This window comes from Oncorhynchus nerka, linkage group LG15 (assembly GCF_034236695.1).
Source record: "Oncorhynchus nerka isolate Pitt River linkage group LG15, Oner_Uvic_2.0, whole genome shotgun sequence".
In the NCBI taxonomy this organism is placed as follows: Eukaryota; Metazoa; Chordata; class Actinopteri; order Salmoniformes; family Salmonidae; genus Oncorhynchus; species Oncorhynchus nerka.
In genome coordinates, this window is record NC_088410.1 from 19,560,573 (window position 1) to 19,579,450 (window position 18,878).

The 18,878-nt window shown below is 43.8% G+C and overlaps 1 protein-coding gene and 1 long non-coding RNA gene across 6 annotated transcripts; one reads left to right on the top strand and one right to left on the bottom strand.

Annotated features, from left to right (window-relative positions):
• Nucleotides 1-199: 199 nt before the first annotated feature.
• On the bottom strand, nucleotides 200-12,008 carry LOC135560105 (uncharacterized). 4 transcript variants are annotated; one of them, XR_010458697.1, is made up of 5 exons: nucleotides 11,921-12,008; nucleotides 9,248-9,340; nucleotides 9,123-9,186; nucleotides 1,118-1,190; nucleotides 200-875 (listed from the first exon to the last, which is right to left on the bottom strand). It is a non-coding gene; the product is annotated as an uncharacterized LOC135560105 (long non-coding RNA). The 4 variants fall into 4 exon arrangements; XR_010458696.1 differs by having other exon boundaries at nucleotides 9,054-9,186; XR_010458698.1 differs by having other exon boundaries at nucleotides 9,054-9,186; nucleotides 9,248-9,337; nucleotides 11,921-12,007.
• Nucleotides 9,107-18,810, top strand: LOC135560104 (lipopolysaccharide-induced tumor necrosis factor-alpha factor homolog). 2 transcript variants are annotated; one of them, XM_065001204.1, is made up of 6 exons: nucleotides 9,107-9,186; nucleotides 9,248-9,273; nucleotides 15,423-15,551; nucleotides 16,260-16,334; nucleotides 17,188-17,339; nucleotides 18,056-18,810. In XM_065001204.1, exons 3-6 carry the CDS (start codon nucleotides 15,428-15,430, stop codon nucleotides 18,158-18,160), a joined length of 456 nt encoding a protein of 151 aa, XP_064857276.1. In that variant the 5' UTR covers nucleotides 9,107-9,186; nucleotides 9,248-9,273; nucleotides 15,423-15,427; the 3' UTR covers nucleotides 18,161-18,810. The 2 variants fall into 2 exon arrangements, with proteins under 2 accessions (XP_064857276.1, XP_064857275.1); XM_065001203.1 differs by lacking the exons at nucleotides 9,107-9,186; nucleotides 9,248-9,273 and adding an exon at nucleotides 12,023-12,121.
• The last annotated feature ends 68 nt before the right edge of the window (nucleotides 18,811-18,878 follow it).

The window sequence follows — 18,878 nt, forward strand, 5'->3', positions numbered from 1 at the left end:
TAGCTTCCTCAATGTTTTGGGCTATACAGTGCTATTTTTACATTTACAACATTGGAGCAAAACAAGCTGATATTTTGGGTTCTGATGGGGTACAACAGTTGAACTAAGCACAAGTTATATTAACTGTGGATTGCCCCTTTTACTGATTAACAATAATTGTTTTAAAAGTCAATAATAATGGACTTTTGAGACAATAGTTGCCCTTTTTTCCAGAAACACACACTTTAATATTTTTTTCTAAAACGTATTCACCTGAAAAAAAAGGCCTGTGTGAGGTGTGTTAACTATTCTTTATAGCAGTAGACAAGTGTGTAGGTGTGGCTTATAGGGTGTCTAATTGTTCTAAATGTTTTCAAAATGGGTGAGAGTCTGTTTTGTTTTTGTACAGACACCACTCCTACCTAAATAGCACCCTCACCCGCAAAGTAGAAATCAAAGGAAGAGAAACTGGAAATTGAATAACTGCAGTTGACATAGCTAAGTAAATTGAAGAATACTCTTATTGCAATGTGGATGGCTCTTAAAAGAGCCTTTGGTTGTGCATAGTGTAGTCTATGGTGTTGCCAGGGAACAGCATCCTTTGTGAAGAAGTAGGAGGTGAAGGTCTCCTGCACACGGATTGCCTACTGTGCTGCGTTGTTGGCCCCCATCCTGGCAACATCCTGCAGAGCAGCAGACCTCTCCTCTGGCACACGGCGGAGCGCTGCAGGTCCCCTCCTGTTCATCATCATGAAGTTATGCAGGACACAGGTAGTCTTCACAGATGCCTGAAATCCCCCACGAGACAGTCCCAGATGGCCCTGGTCACCCAACTGTGCAGTGCCCTACACAGTAACTGTAGGCAATCGTTTAAGAAATCTCCAGTTGCAAGGCATCTGTAGGAATATGGAAGATAATGTCATTAGACTTTTACATTACCAGGTCATTGTGGATTAGTATAAAGTATAATAAAGCTTATAAACAAACAAACATAACATTGGATAGATGTATGTGACAACAGCAGGATCATATCAAGGATAGCGTCACAAATGAATACATAAATACTACTTGAAGCTTGATGATGACTTGATCATTTGAATCAGCTGAGTGGCACTAAGGCAAAAATTAAAATGTGTACCCCTTTGAGACCCCAGGAACAGGACTGGGAACCATTGCTCTTCATCTGCAGACAGGGTTTCACAGCTCTGTATCTGAGGACAGAAAACAGACTTCATTATACTAAAATTAGACAGCACTGAATATTATGTTACGATTCTCTCCGTCCTCACTTCTTACTATGGAGTGGAACTACACAACAGTACCTGCCCTATCCAGAATAGCCTACTCTACCTTCTGACAGTTGGAGCAGCTATCCTTTCACTCTCTTCCATGGCTGTTAGCTAGCTAGCTACCTACAAATGCATTTGGAGTTTGTTTTACAAAGACAATTACATCTAGATAGCTAGCCATTATGAAGTTAGGTAACTGGTGATATTTAATTCAGTTAGCTAGCTATGCAGTATGTAAAGTTGGTTAGATAGTGTTAGAATTGCGTCAATTCTAATCTGGTATCAGGATAAATATGACAATGAGTCACCGATTGTATACTATGTATTTTTTTATTAGCTAAGCAATAAGTGGTAAATGCTGGCTCGTCTGGGACCGCGGTGGCCTCGGCAGCACCTTTAAGGAGAACACACCCATCGTGTCAGCCCCATTTCTTTCCAGACCGAGGGTATAGGTTCCTGCATCAGAAAGCTTCATGGACTTAATGGTTAGTAGGATTTCATCACCTTTACAGAGTTCAACAGTGCTCCCAGGTTTTCCCCATATCATGGAAAACCTATCCACCTTTGTGGGATCCCCTATGCTATAAGAATACACTCTTCTCCAATCCCAGAACTGTCCCAAATTGGTTATCATGTAATCCCCATACGGACACCCTCCCCCATTACACAGGTACACACTGGCACCCTCCTATACACAGGTGTTAAAACCAAAACACAAATATCTCCATTTCTTCCCTGCCCTTTTGGCTCAAAATATGTCCCAAATACTTAACATGAGTCTACCATAATTAAAACTTATCCTTGCTAATTTTCACACCACATTCATCAGAGAAAATATAATGACACTATAATGTAAATTTCACTGCCTTTTTGTATTAAATTACCTTAATATCAGTATTACAAATGACCCTATATTCTCCATCCAAATTGCTTTCAAATGAGGCTGATCAGACCACAAAGGAAAGTTACAATGGAGGTCATAAGTCATACCACCCCTCCAAAGAAGTGATGTACATTCCTCTATCAAAAGATTTCACCTATTTAATTAAGACTCAGAAAATAAAAATGTCTAATATTTCATATGTGAGTGTACCCCTTTAAGAGATCATGTCTATATGTGAGTGTACCCCTTTAAGAGATCATGTCTATATGTGAGTGTACCCCTATCATGTCTATATGTGAGTGTACCCCTTTAAGATATCATGTCTATATGTGAGTGTACCCCTTTAAGATATCATGTCTATATGTGAGTGTACCCCTTTAAGATATCATGTCTATATGTGAGTGTACCCCTTTAAGATATCATGTCTATATGTGAGTGTACCCCTTTAAGATATCATGTCTATATGTGAGTGTACCCCTTTAAGATATCATGTCTCTGGGAAAATGGAAATGTACTCCCTCCAATCATTAGTTTTAAATTTACTCGATGTTTCATGTAACTCATTCAATCCTTCTCCAAATAAACTCAACCTGCAATCCATTGTGGTTGTTGGTATTGTTGACCTTGTGAACCCCCTCTCTGACCCTGCCAGCTCTCTGAGTTCCTGCGTGTCCCACATTGGCCTCTCCCCCTTTGGGGTCCAAAAGGTCCCCTAACTCTTCTCCGGATTACTCCTGATGACTGCCCACAACTCCATGCCCAGTGACCATAGTCTCCACATCTATAACAGGAGAGGTTAGCCCCTCTGTCTGGATCTTGATTGTAGCTTGGCCATCCTGTAGAAGGTGGTTGCCCCCCATACGCATTCCTTTGGGGTGTCATCAATCCCGCCATAGTCTGCACCACAGCAGTAACAGTGTCACTGGTGTTGGCTCCAGAAGGTTGTGGTGCAGGTTGAGGAGTGCTGGTTAGAGGCATCTGTTTTGCTGGCTTATCCTCTGCCAGTTGCTTCTTCAAGACTTTCTTCTGTAGTTGCTTTATTTCATCCTCTTCCTTCCTTCTTCCTTCTCTCCACATGGTGTTGAGCAATCTCAGTGAATTCCATCACATTCTTCACAGTGATCCCCACCACTTTTTCACACTCTGTGCGCACCTGATCCGGCAGCCCTTTCATGCACTGTTCCAGAAATAGATGTTTCATCTCATTCTTATCTGGCTCAGCATTCCAGGCCTGTCTCCACAGGATCCTGGCTTTTTTCATATAAACCGGCACAGTTTCATTCTCTTCTAGGGTCAATGATTTCATCAACTGAGGCCTGGGTTGAGTGGGGTATTTCCTCCTGATGGCAGTCCACATCCCATTGCGGTATTGATCAAATGGAGTCTTTATGGCAAACATCCCTCTCATCCCTGCATCATTCATGAGTTCACGACATTCCTGGTCCCCCATGCATCTATTCATGACAGCGCATCTATTCATGACAGCCACCATGTCTCCTACTGTCAGTTCATCCGCTGCAGTCAGGCTCTCAAAGGCCTTCACCCACCTACATCCAGACTCTTCTGGTAGCGGCAGGGCTTCTACTAGAGTCTGCAAGTCCCTGTGAGCCCAAGGTTTGTATACTGTTTGTCCACCAGGTAGTTGTCTTAGTGGCATCATGTTAGCACCACCCTGTTTGGTCTTACTCCTGGTGTGGTGTGCGGGAGCGGACTGTTGATCCCATAGGCCCCCCTCAAATACGCCACAGATGAATCTTTGGTCAAGCTCACACTGTGGGGGCCCAACCCGGGGTGTGTCTTCACCATCTTCATATTCCTCTGTTCCTTGGCTGTGCGTACCAAGCCTGATGAAATGTACACCTGGCCCTGATGTCGGTGTGCATTGATTCAGCGTAGTCTGTTCCTTACGCCTTATTTCAATCCGTTCCATGTCTTTCAGGGTCCGTTCCAGTATTTTCACTGCTCCCTCCTCCTTTCTGAGTTTGTCTTGGAGTTCATTCTATACTCTCCTCCGCTCCTCTTCTTCCTCTTGGGTATTTGTCAGGCTTGTCTCAGTCCATCTGATTCCATTATCAGAGGATCCACTTTCACTCCTGCTGTCTATGCTCATATTTCCTCCTTCCATCTGTACTTTATTTAGTTCAGCCACTCCTCTGCTCAGCTCTCTGGCAGCTTCCACCAGAGCCTGTATTTCTTCTTTTCTTCCCTCTGACGCCAGGCACCATTCTTGTCCACTGCTGCCATCATCTGGTCTTTTGTGGTAGTTTACTGTGGCTGAGAGATCCAGTACAGGTGCCATTATTCGTGGACTATCATAGGGTGGTGGCGCTTTAGGGAGTTCCGGGTATAGTCTACCACCCTGTGGTTTTGGAGGGTTTTCATCCGTGCACATTTTCTTGAGTCTTCCCAGCATAGCCAGTCCTATGCGTTCCTTCATTTAGCCTTCTCCATGTCTTCCTTGGTTTTACCCTTACTCGGCTCTCCTCCCTGTTTCCACTCGGAACAGGTTTTGTATGTTTTACGCTTCAGCGCTTCCAGCATTCTACCAGGCTCCCCTTCAACTGGCAGCCCGTTGGGCGCGGCAATACTGCCCTCTTCTATCCATCGTCTGTATCATTTTTCTCCTTTCTTTCTCCAATCTTTTCCCTCTTTTCCTCCATTGGTCTCTAATGCTGATTTCAATGTTTTCAACACCTTCTCTGCCTCCTGATTAGCCATTGTCTAATGTATTTCAATTACTTGTTTTAATTTGAATACAATATAAATGATCAGGTTCAATTGTGTGCTGCCTTAGAATGTGTCCCAATCTAGCCACTGTCTAGTAAACACCATGCACTTCTCCTTTACCGTTTCAAAACATAACCTAGTACATCGACTTAATACCTAATGTACCACAATCATACGGTTTGCCTCTCTCAAACCTTCAAACATCAGTTCGAATCACTCAAACCTGCAAACATACATCAGTTCGAATCACCAAACCTGCAAACATACATCAGTTTGAATCACCAAACCTGCAAACATACATCAGTTTGAATCACCAAACCTGCAAACATACATCAGTTTGAATCACTCAAACCTGCAAACATACATCAGTTTGAATCACTCAAACCTGCAAACATACATCAGTTTGAATCACTCAAACCTGCAAACATACATCAGTTTGAATCACTCAAACCTGCAAACATACATCAGTTTGAATCACTCAAACCTGCAAACATACATCAGTTTGAATCACTCAAACCTGCAAACATACATCAGTTTGAATCACTCAAACCTGCAAACATACATCAGTTTGAATCACTCAAACCTGCAAACATACATCAGTTTGAATCACTCAAACCTGCAAACATACATCAGTTTGAATCACTCAAACCTGCAAACATACATCAGTTTGAATCACTCAAACCTGCAAACATACATCAGTTTGAATCAAAACCTGCAAACATACATCAGTTTGAATCACTCAAACCTGCAAACATACATCAGTTTGAATCACTCAAACCTAAACATCATCAGTTTGAATCACTCAAACCTGCAAACATACATCAGTTTGAATCACTCAAACCTGCAAACATACATCAGTTTGAATCACTCAAACCTGCAAACATACATCAGTTTGAATCAAACCTGCAAACATACATCAGTTCAATCACTCAAACCTGCAAACATACATCAGTTTCAAACCTGCAAACATACATCAGTTTGAATCACTCAAACCTGCAAACATACATCAGTTTGAATCACTCAAACCTGTTCAATCACAAACATCAGTTTGAATCACTCAAACCTGCAAACATACATCAGTTTGAATCACTAAACATACATCAGTTTGAATCACTCAAACCTGCAAACATACATCAGTTCGAATCACCAAACATACATCAGTTTGAATCACTCAAACCTGCAAACATACATCAGTTTGAATCACTCAAACCTGCAAACATACATCAGTTTGAATCACTCAATTTAAATAATAAAAATGCACAGTTATTTATCCTCCCTTACTCTTATGCAATACAACCAGGTACTATAACCCTTATAAGGATCTATAAACCTTTCATTCAAACTTGATACAGGCTACAACTGAAATATCTAATGTACTACTAATGCTGCAGCAACCATCCAATGTAACACAGGTCTTTTTAATTTGTTGGCCTGCAAATTCTATCCATAGATCATTCACTCTGATACAGCGCGCCCACTAATATCCCAGTGTTACTGCACTCACTCAAAATGTACCCAAAGTAAAAAGTAAAAATGTCCTCATGCACACCAGTACACAGCATTCATTGTTACATTGCGATCCTGCTCACACACACACACACACACACACACACACTAGTGAATTCCTTTAACCAATCCGATTCACCGTCATTCAAACAACTGGGTACGCGTTACACCAACCGACCCATTTAGTACATTACATTCGTTATTATACCATAAGAGCGATCGATCAGTTCAACATTGCATTTACCACAGCATATATGTCATATTCAATTATTTTTGTCAATTATAGTATTCACATAATTTGGTAACTTACATCAAACAGGTGTCTCACAAAACTAAATTTGGATAACTCCAATGTGCACAACAGGTGTCTGCTTACCTTTTTTATTTGACCGGTCAGGATTTGTGAGACACACCGTCCGACGACAGTACTGGCCAATCGGTCAATAGGCCAATAGTTAGAATTGCGTCAATTCGAATCTGGTATCAGGATAAATATGACAATGAGTCACCGATTGTATACTATGTATTTTTTATTAGCTAAGCAATAAGTGGTAAATGCAATTTTCGTATATACGGGCTCTCTGTCCCACCTTGCAGGGCAAACACAGAGAACCGACTTGTTCCTGACAAAGATATTATAATATACCCTGATGACAGTAGTAGTTCCGGCTTCCGAGCCGGCCTGTAGGAGTAGAGACTGGGCGTGGTTTAAACTTGCTCAGCCTATTGCAGGCGCTCAGGCGGGTCCCCGCCTCTTGGCGCTTCTGTTGATAGATGTAACTGTTGCTGTGAAGAACATCCATGCGCTCATGCTCCATACCGTTATCACGCACCTGGCTCCTGTTATCTAACAAAAGACCACTTGTTCTGCAACCCCACGCTCTGAATGTGCCTCCCCCCAACTCATTGAACAGTTCCTGTCTTCATGCTACTTTTCCATCATGAGAAAGGTCCATGGCCCTGAAGCTTTTAACAATGTTTCAAGTCAGCTATGTTGCATAACACATACATACATTCACACAAGCCAACAGCAGATAATATTCAATCATATATATGGTAATGGCTATAATGTTAGCAGCTCAGTTGAGTTAACTTGCACTGTAGCTAGTTAGCTGATAATACATCAACTGTGTTAAAATGCTTATACTAACCTTACTATTTTTTAAGTAAATTGACTGGAGTACGCTTATTGGTCATAGTATGGGTATAGTTAGTCTACCACAAGTTCCCGCACTTCATTCACCAAAATACAAAGTATACAAGCAGTGGACAACATTTACGTTCTTTCATGGACCATAATGCAGTTCTTCAGAAAATAGGCTCCAACGTTTTCAGATTTGAACAAAATGGCGGAAAATATGCGGGCGAAGTCCGACGAGAAAAGGATACAAGTGTATGTGGGTGGGAGGCCACTCTAAAGTGTGCAATGCCACAGATGTCTCAAGTTTTGAGGAAGCATTGGCATGCTGACTGAAGGAATGTTCACCAGAGCTGTTGCCAGATAATTTAATGTTTTAATTTCTCTACCATAAACCACCTCCAACATTGTTTTAGACAATATGGCAGAATGTTGAATAACCACACCAGACCAGGACCTCCACATCTGGGTTCTTCACCTGCAGGATCGTCTGAGACCAGCCACCCAGACAGCTGATGAAATTGAGGACTATTTCTGTCTGTAATAAAGCCTTTTTGTGGGGGAACAAATCATTCTGATTGGCTGGGCCTGGCTCCCAAGTAGGTGGTCCTATGCTCTTCCAGGCCCGTCTATGGCTGCACCCCTGCCCAGTCATATGAAGTCCATAGGTTAGAGCCGAATACATTTATTTCAATTGACTGATTTCCTGACTGATTTCCTGTAACTCAGTAAACTGTTGAAATGGTTGCATGTTACGTTTATATTTTTCTTCAGTTTACATTCTCAGGAAACAACGAATGGTGGATGGATGAACACACACACTTTTCTCAAATGTATTCACCTGAAAATAGGCCTATGTTAGGTGTTCTAATGACCTTTTTTTAACACCAATGGACCAATGTTAGTAAAGAAATGACTGTCTGGTCTGCATTACGTTCTAATAGTCTAACTGAGGATGAGTCATGGTGATAATAGGCTGCTCATGCATGGTTAATGCATGGCTACTAGGTCTTCTGTCTTCTCACTAACAAACATATTTTCCAACCACGACGTTGTTTATCGAGAACTATAAACAGCTTAACTCACCACAGCCACAATTTCCCCTCAAAACACACACACACGAACACACACACACACACGAACACAGCATATTCACACCCCTCCACCTCTTCACTTTAAAACCCTTTAGTGAGTCAGAGGTCTATGGTCTATTGATGGGAATCAGAGTCTTCAGGCCTGTGTCCCAAATGACACCATGTTCCCTAGATACAGGAGTGCACTACTTTTGACCAGGGCTCAATATAATTTGTGAAATGCTCCTGGTGTGAGTGGAATTTCCTGTTTACTTTTATACTGGGATTCGTCGTCACACAGTGATGATGCAATTACACTGGAACTAGTGATTGACCAACGGGTGGAGTTATTTTCCATCGGGCTTGTGTTCACTATTCAGCCACTTCAGATAACGTTGTTACCTCATCTGCCTGACCCCTCCCCTCTGTGTGTGTGTCGTTCTCACTCTATTTCCTACCTGGTTCACTTTCTCACTGTCTCGAGGGAGTAGCAGCTCTATTCTTTAGCTCCACACAGTCCACAGTACCTCGTCTCCTCCAGGGCTCCAGTCCACAGTACCTCGTCTCCTCCAGGGCTCCAGTCCACAGTACCTCGTCCACAGTCTCCTCCAGTCCACAGGACCTCTCCCTCCAGGGCTCCAGTCCACAGTACCTCGTCTCCTCCAGGACTCCAAAAAGGTAAGGGGCTGTTGCTCTGCTCGTGGCTGGGAAAGGGTGCTCTGAGTTGGGGGGTTTCAGAGTGCTTCTTTGGAGGATATAATAAAATATGAAAGAGTTGTGTGTATGACTAGGAATATCTGTGTTTGTTTTGTGTGTGTTGCTACGTGAGAAAGAAAAGACTTGTTAGAAGAGGGGTGTTTTTAAATCGGTTTAGAGAAAACAGCACCAGTCACCCTACCTTCTAACTCTGTCTTGGTGCCTAATGTTTGACAGCTCTGTTAGATGTGTACACACAGACATCTCTGTTAGATGTGTACACACAGACAGCGCTGTTAGATGTGTACACACAGACAGCGCTGTTAGATGTGTACACACAGACAGCTCTGTTAGATGTGTACACACAGACAGCTCTGTTAGATGTGTACACACAGACAGCTCTGTTAGATGTGTACACACAGACAGCTCTGTTAGATGTGTACACACAGACAGCTCTATTAGATGTGTACACACAGACAGCTCTGTTAGATGTGTACACACAGACAGCTCTGTTAGATGTGTACACACAGACAGCTCTGTTAGATGTGTACACACAGACAGCTCTGTTATGATCTGTTAGATGTACACACAGACAGCTCTGTTAGATGTGTACACACAGACAGCTCTGTTAGATGTGTACACACAGACAGCTCTGTTAGATGTGTACACACAGACAGCTCTGTTAGATGTGTACACACAGACAGCTCTGTTAGATGTGTACACACAGCTCTGTTAGATGTGTACACACAGACAGCTCTGTTAGATGTGTACACACAGACAGCTCTGTTAGATGTGTACACACAGACAGCTCTGTTAGATGTGTACACACAGACAGCTCTGTTAGATGTGTACACACAGACAGCTCTGTTAGATGTGTACTCTCTGTTAGATGTGTACACACAGACAGCTCTGTTAGATGTGTACACACAGACAGCTCTGTTAGATGTGTACACACAGACAGCTCTGTTAGATGTGTACACACAGACAGAGGGGAAAACTGTACTTCACACATCAGTGAATTTGATAGCTAACCAAACCATGACAGGGTAGAATACCCAGGGCCCATTATGGGGCAATGTCCAGCTGTTCTGTGGGATGTTGGATTAAGGAAATGAAAATGAATCCTTGTGTAAATGTTTAACTGACTAGGGTGTGAGAGTTATGGTTCCTGCCCATGGTAAATGGGTATAGTAAAGGTCAGGTTTGGGGTCAATTCGAATTGAAATCAGTCAGTTCAGGAAGTAATCTGAAAAAATATATATATTCAATTACTTCTCAATAGATGGAAGAGTAGAAGCTACTAATTTAAAAAGCTTTATGGGAACAGCTGTATTTAAAATTCAAAACACTTCCTGAAATGGGTGTCTTTAATTATATTTAACCCACTGTTGACCAGGGCCCATAGGGTAGAATACTACTGTTGACCAGGGCCCATAGGGTAGAATACTACTGTTAACCAGGGCCCACAGGGTAGAATACTACTGTTGACCAGGGCCCATAGGGTAGAATACTACTGTTGACCAGGGCCCATAGGGTAGAATACTACTGTTGACCAGGGCCCATAGGGTAGAATACTACTGTTGACCAGGGCCCATAGGGTAGTGTACTACTGTTGACCAGGGCCCATAGGGTAGTGTACTACTGTTGACCAGGGCCCATAGGGTAGTGTAGGGTAGTGTACTACTGTTGATCAGGGCCCATAGGGTAGTGTACTACTGTTGACCCCATAGGGTAGTGTACTACTGTTGACCAGGGCCCATAGGGTAGTGTACTACTGTTGACCAGGGCCCATAGGGTAGTGTACTACTGTTGATCAGGGCCCATAGGACTCCGGTTAAAAGTAGTGAATGACAGTATATAGGGAATAGACTGTTCCCTCAAATGTTTTCATCACTGAGCAAATTTCAGGTCTGCTGAGCGTAAACTTCAACATTCTGTGCAACTTCTGGCGCACGTTTACTGTGACCACTGAGGCTGTACCCACTTTAAGTTAGTTTTAACCAGGGGCGCAACTTTACTGGGGACATGTCCCCCCACATTCTGAAATTCCATTAAGTCCCCCCCAGTTTTATCATTGAAATGTGATACAAAACGAGGCAACGGTGTGCGTTAGGACCATGCGGACGCCTCCGAGCGGTCAGGTAGGTTGTTTGGAGTGTTTATCTGAGTGGATAAAAATAATACAATTATGTCCCCCCCACTTCTAAAACCAAAGTTGCGCCCCTGGTTTTAACAGTGATCAAGTAGACTACTATTTGATCATAATGTAGGACTACCAGAGGGGCCTACCATCAAAAACAATGGAGAAAATGCATCCCATAATATTTTAACATGGAAATAGCTGTTCTATCATTCAGCCTACAGTAGCAGCCAATGTGTGGTGTTCAATGTAGGCCACATTCTGTGGTGTTCAATGTAGGCTACATTCTATGAGACGTTTGAAAAACACATTCAGGGCTGGTTGACATGAACCTGTTTATCCACTTGTCCTTCAGACAAGGAGGTGACTGACAATGTTGTTGAGTCGTTTGATGCAAGAAACCATTTTATTCCCATACCATTATTACAGAAAATCTGACAAATACAACAAAATACAATACTGCCCCTTTAAGACAAAAAAGTTCTTTACCTGAGTCACTTTTCAAAGACGTCTAGAAATGCACACGTGTTGTGTCTTGTAGGAAACAAACTCTCCCCCATTGAGGATTACAACTGATCTATAACTGGGCTAAGAACTCACCAACGAGCAAAGAATATGATCTCAAAACAGCTCATCTACTCACGACCGCTGATTCTGTAAAGACAGTCACGTTCAACGTGAATGGCACATGTATGGTAGTGGTTTATTTGCATATAGGCCTTACTGCAGCTCTGATTGGTTACGGCGCACCGGTCTGTTTAGACTAGAGTATGTGCATGTCAATGCAATAGAATCCTACTCTGTTGAGTTCTGTCTACAACAAAGTCTCTTGAATCGTTGGTTTTGTTTCGGTATGTTTGATTGAAAGTAGCTAATAATTGCGTTGATTCGATCCCAATTCCCACAGTAAAGTGGTACCTAACGGGGGAAACTAGACAGTTGAGTGAGGTTCAATCTCGTGCTTCTCTGCGCAGGCTGATGTTTCTTCTGCAACAGCAGCAGCTCCCCGCAAAACACACACACACTAAACAACTCTACCTCACTTCCTCATGATCCCGTGGAACAAAGTCCAACAGATAAGCCACCGTTACAGCTTCATAACAACACCATCATCAACTACATGATGCTGTATAACATTTACGCATAGGCTTTGTCCCAAATGGCTAATGGTTCATATTTAGTGCCCTGCTTTTGACCAGGGCCCACATGGGAAATAGTGTGTCATTTGGGATGAACTCATACAGAGCATTCAGAACCCTTGACTTTTTCCACATTTTGTTACATTACAGCCCTATTCTTAAATTGATTAAATCGTTTTCCCCTCATCAATCTGCACATAATACCCCACAATGACAAAGCAAAAACAGTTTTTTAGAAATGTTAGCTAATGTATAAAAACAAAAACAAATTGAACATATCACATTTACATCAGTATTCAGAGCCTTTACTCAGTACTTTGTTGAAGCACCTTTGGCAGCGATTACAGCCTCAGGTCTTCTTGGGTTTGACGCTACAAGTTTAGCACACCTGTATTCCTCTCATTCCTCTCTGCAGTTCCTCTAAAACTCTGTCAGGTTGGATGGGGAGTGTCGCTCCACACCCGTATTCCTCTCATTCCTCTCTGCAGATCCTCTAAAGCTCTGTCAGGTTGGATGGGGAGTGTCGCTCCACACCTGTATTCCTCTCATTCCTCTCTGCAGATCCTCTAAAGCTCTGTCAGGTTGGATGGGGAGTGTCGCTCCACACCTGTATTCCTCTCATTCCTCTCTGCAGATCCTCTAAAACTCTGTCAGGTTGGATGGGGAGTGTCGCTGCAAACCTGTATTCCTCTCATTCCTCTCTGCAGATCCTCTAAAGCTCTGTCAGGTTGGATGGGGAGTGTCGCTGCACACCTGTATTCCTCTCTGCAGATCCTCTAAAACTCTGTCAGGTTGGATGGGGAGTGTCGCTGCACAGCTATTTCCAGGTCTCACCAAAGATGTTCGATTGGGTTCAAGTCTGGGCCACTCAAGGACATTCAGAGTCTTGTCCCGAAGCCACTCCTGCGTTGTCTTGACTGTGTACTTAGGGTCGTTGTCCTGTTGGAAGGTGAACCTTCACCCCAGTCTGAGTTCCTGGGCCCTCTGGATCAGGATTTCATCAAGGATCTCTCTGTACTTTGCTCCATTAATCTTTGCCTTGCAGTCCCTGCCGCTGAAAACCGTAGGTATGGTGCTAGGTTTCCTCCAGACGTGACGCTTGGCATTCAGACCAAAGAGTTCAATCTTGGTTTCATCAGTCCAGAGAATCTTGTTTCTGATGGTCTGAGTCCTTTAGGTGCCTTTTGGTAAACTCCAAGCGGGCTGTCATGTGCATTTTACTGAGTGCTTCCATCTGGCCACTCTACCATAAAGGCCTGATTCGTGGGGTGCTGCAGAGATGGTTGTCCTTCTGGAAGGTTCTCCCATCTCCACAGAGCAAATCTAGAGCTCTGACAGAGTGACCATCTGGTTCTTCTTCACCTCCCTGACCAAGGCCCTTCTCCCCCGATTGCTCAGTTTGGCGGCCAGCTCTATCAAGAGTCTTGATGGTTCCAATCTTCTTCTATTTATGAATGATGGAGGCCACTGTGTTCTTGGTGACCTTCAATGCTGCAGACATGTTTTTGGTACCCTTCCCCAGATCTGTGCCTCGACACAATCCTGTCTCGGAGCTCTACGGACAATTCCTTCGTCCTCATGGCTTGGTTTTTGCTATGACATGCACTGTCAACTGTGAAACCTTATTTAGACAGGTGTGTGCCTTTCCAAACCATGTCCAATCAATTGAATTTACCACAGGTGAACTCCAATCAAGTTGTAGAAACATTTCAAGGATGATCAATACAAACAGGATGCACCGGAGCTCAATTTCGAGTCAATTTCATAGCAAAGGGTCTGAATACTTATGTAAATAAGGTATTTCAGTTTTGTTTCTTAAAAATGCAAACATTTTTAAGAACCTGTTTTTGCTTTGTCGTTATGGGGTATTGTGATGTCATTATGGGGTATCGTGTGTAGATTTCGGATGATTTTTTCAAATTTAATCAATTTTAGAATAATGCTGTAATTTGAATAAATGTGGAAAAGGTCAAGGGGTCTGAATACTTTCTGAATGCACTGTATATATAGCGCAGTATTATAATCTATGCATTTCCTTATAATAATTTGTTTTTAACGACTGACCTGGTTACTGTAAGTAAAGGTTATTGATAAGCCTGAGGTTAGAATGAATCAGGAGGTTAGAATTTGTATTTATTTTTTTAACATTCATTGAACCAGGAAGTCCCATTTGGATCAAAATACCTGTTTGCTAAGGGAGACCTCATAGATCAATTATGTTTAGATGATGTGATGTATTATACCTGATTCCAGATGACATACTGTACTGTGTATTATAGCTGATTCCAGATGACATACTGTACTGTGTATTATAGCTGATTCCAGATGACATACTGTACTGTGTATTATAGCTGATTCCAGATGACATACTGTACTGTGTAATATAGCTGATTCCAGATGACATACTGTACTGTGTATTATAGCTGATTCCAGATGACATACTGTACTGTTCCAGATGACATACTACTGTGTATTATAGCTGATTCCAGATGACATACTGTACTGTGTATTATAGCTGATTCAGATGACATACTGTACTGTGTAATATAGCTGATTCCAGATGACATACTGTACTGTGTAATATAGCTGATTCCAGATGACATACTGTACTGTGTATTATAGCTGATTCCAGATGACATACTGTACTGTGTATTATAGCTGATTCAGATGACATACTGTACTGTGTATTATAGCTGATTCCAGATGACATACTGTACTGTGTGGGGGAGGGGTGGGGGCAGAGACATATGTTTTCTCAATGTGATATTTTCATAAGGTGTGCTCACTGTGTTTGTGCTCACTTTCTTCCTCTCTCTCTCGCTCTGTCTCTCTCTCTCTCAAACCCACCCCAGACAGTATGGAGAAGAGCCAGTATGGACCCCCCCAGGACTTGTCTGCTCCCCCCTACCCAGGCCCCCCGGCGGGCTACCAGGGAAGTGGGGGGGGAACAGCCTACCCCCCTCAGCCTGGCTTCCAGGGAGGTAAGAGATAAGATCTACACTGATACTCTTAGGGACAGTTTAATCTTACACTCTTAGAAAATAAGGCGCCATCTAGAACCTTCATGGAACCTGAAAGGGTTCTTCCTGGAACCGAAAAGGGTTCTTCTTGGAACCTAAAGGGTTCTTCCTGGAACCGAAAAGGGTTCTCCTAAAGGGGGACAGCCGGGGACAGTGTGTGTGTCACAATAGCTATAGATGTCATGAACATCATTGTTAAGGGCTGGCCAACCACTCTGTATCCCTGGGTTTGTGGTCCCATAAAGCTGACCAACCACTCTGTATCCCTGGGTTTGTGTTCCCATAATGCTGGCCAACCACTCTGTATCTCTGGGTTTGTGGTCTCATAATGCTGGCCAACCACTCTGTATCTCTGGGTTTGTGGTCCCATAATGCTGACCAACCACTCTGTATCCCTGGGTTTGTGGTCCCATAATGCTGACCAACCACTCTGTATCTCTGGGTTTGTGTTCCCATAATGCTGGCCAACCACTCTGTATCCCTGGGTTTGTGGTCCCATAAAGCTGACCAACCACTCTGTATCCCTGGGTTTGTGGTCCCATAATGCTGACCAACCACTCTGTATCTCTGGGTTTGTGTTCCCATAATGCTGGCCAACCACTCTGTATCCCTGGGTTTGTGATAAATTACACAGTGTATTGATGTATTTATTTATCCCTTATTGATCAGGTTCCCAACCCGGCATGTACCCACCAGCTCCCCAATACGGCACGGGCATGGCACAACCTACAAACGTCCCCAGCGGTGAGTCACAAACACACACACAAAACTCCAAACTGTCGGACCAAAACTACCTCAATCGGTTCCTTATTTTAGTATTCACAGTACCCAGTGAAAAACGAGAACCAAGTTGTACACACACAAGGTATTGGCTGGACGTCCTGGCCCTAGCAACACCCAGCCTTAGCAACCCCTCGAATCCTCTTCCTCTGTAGGGGTTTGAAATATAGAACTAACAACAAGCGACACAATTTTTGGGGGGCCTAAGTTGTTCTATCCTGTTCTATCTAGTGCTGCCTGGTTCTGTCCAGTTCTGACCCGTCTATCCCATTCTATTGAGTTCTATCCAGTTCTATCTAGCTCTGTCTGGTTCTGTCCAGTTCTATCCCATTCTATTGAGTTCTATCCAGTTCTATCTAGCTCTGTCTGGTTCTGTCCAGTTCTGACCCGTCTATCCCATTCTATTGAGTTCTATCCAGTTCTATCTAGCTCTGTCTGGTTCTGTCCAGTTCTATCCCATTCTATTGAGTTCTATCCAATTCTGACCAGTATTTTCTTCTCCCTACAGTAACCCGGGTGGTGGGGATTCTTTCTAGTCCTGTCCAGTTCTATCCAATTCTATGAAGTTATATCCAGTTCTGACCAGTTCTATCTGGTTCTAACCAGTATTCTCCTCCCTCTGCAGTAACCCAGGTGGTGGTTCTGACCAGTTCTATCTGGTTCTAACCAGTATTCTCCTCCCTCTGCAGTAACCCAGGTGGTGGTTCTGACCAGTTCTATCTGGTTCTAACCAGTATTCTCCTCCCTCTGCAGTAACCCAGGTGGTGGTTCTGACCAGTTCTATCTGGTTCTAACCAGTATTCTCCTCTCCCTACAGTAACCCAGGTGGTGGTGATGCAGCAGCCGCTGCTAAGAGACGTACCCGGCCAGATGACGTGTCCCCACTGTCAGGTCCCGGTTCTGACAGAGACCACACACGCCACTGGACTGCTCACCTGGGTTATCTGTGGATCACTCGGCTTTTTCCTGTAAGTTGTACACACACACACACACACACACACATGCAGACATGTGGCACACATTTTTTTCTCTCTCTCTCACAAACACACATACACTGTACAGAAGGATACACACACTGAATCCCTTCTCTCTCTGTCTCTCTACCCCATCTCTCTCTCTCCCCCCATCTCTCTCTCTCTCTCTCCCCCATCTCTCTCTCTCTGTCTCTCTACCCCATCTCTCTCTCTCTGTCTCTCTCCCCCATCTCTCTCTCTGTCTCTCTACCCCATCTCTCTCTGTCTCTCTCCCCATCTCTCTCTGTCTCGCTCTCTGTCTCTCTCTCTCTCTACCCCATCTTTCTCTCTCGCTCTACCCCCTCTCTCTCTCTCTCTCTGTCTCTCTCTCTCTCTCTGGCTCTCTCTCTCTTTGTCTCTCTCCCCCATCTCTCTCTGTCTCTCTCCCCATCTCTCTCTGTCTCGCTCTCTCTCTCTCTCTCTCTCTACCCCATCTCTCTCTCTCTCTCGCTCTACCCCATCTCTCTCTCTGTCTCTCTCTCTCTCTCTACCCCATCTCTCTCTCTCTCTGTCTCTCTCCCCCATCTCTCTCTCTCTCTCTCTGTCTCCCCCATTTCTCTCTGTCTCTCTACCCCATCTCTCTCTGTCTCGCTCTCTCTCCCCCATCTCTCTCTGTCTCTCTCCCCATATCTCTCTCTCTCTCTCTCTCCCCTCTCTCTCTCTCTGTCTCGCTGCTGGCCATGCTGTTTGATTCCGTTCTGTGTTGACTCCTGTAAGGACGTAGAACACCGCTGCCCCAACTGCAAGAGAGTGATCCACATCCACAAACGCATGTGAACAGACCAAGATGAGATACCTGCCACAAAGTGATCCACATCCATAACTAGCCCCCATCTCCCACAGCCACTGCTGCCACAAAGTGATCCACATCCACAACTAGCCTCTCGCCCACAGCCACTGCTGCCACAAAGTGATCCACATCCATAACTAGCCCCGGCCCACAGCCACTGCTGCCACAAAGTGATCCACATCCATAACTAGCCCCGGCCCACAGCCACTGCTGCCACAAAGTGATCCACATCCATAACTAGCCCCGGCCCACAGCCACTGCTGCCACAAAGTGATCCACATCCATAACTAGCCCCGGCCCACAGCCACTGCTGCCACAAAGTGATCCACATCCACAACTCCTCATGAAAATAAAAATATATGTTGTGAGAAGTCACAGTGTAAAGACAATAGTCTGACTGTGGCTGAAATGACTACTGGAAGACCAGTTTAACATTGACTAGTGTCCGTGTGTAACAAGCTAAGGCCACTTCTAGCAGACTCTTTACACTGATTGTAATATATGTTTTCTTTCATTCTGTGAATCTTCATGTTAGACAGAAAGTAGGATTCTATTTGTATTGAAGTTGATATTGATTGGTTGTTGGGTTTTTTAAAGGGACAGTCCACAGTTGAAACAATTAAAAAGCTGAACCCTGCCTCTGTTTTTGTAAAAAGCTGTGGGATGGGTCTGGAGGAATGTAACCGCTCTAAGACAGAGCTATGC

Coding starts and splice junctions, on each gene's coding strand:
- LOC135560104 (XM_065001204.1), top strand. CDS start 15,428: ATGGAGAAGAGCCAGTATGGACCCCCCCAGGACTTGTCTGCTCCCCCC. Junction 15,552..16,259: donor TCAGCCTGGCTTCCAGGGAG/GTAAGAGATAAG, acceptor CTTATTGATCAG/GTTCCCAACCCGGCATGTAC. Junction 17,340..18,055: donor GATCACTCGGCTTTTTCCTG/TAAGTTGTACAC, acceptor TCTCTGTCTCGC/TGCTGGCCATGCTGTTTGAT.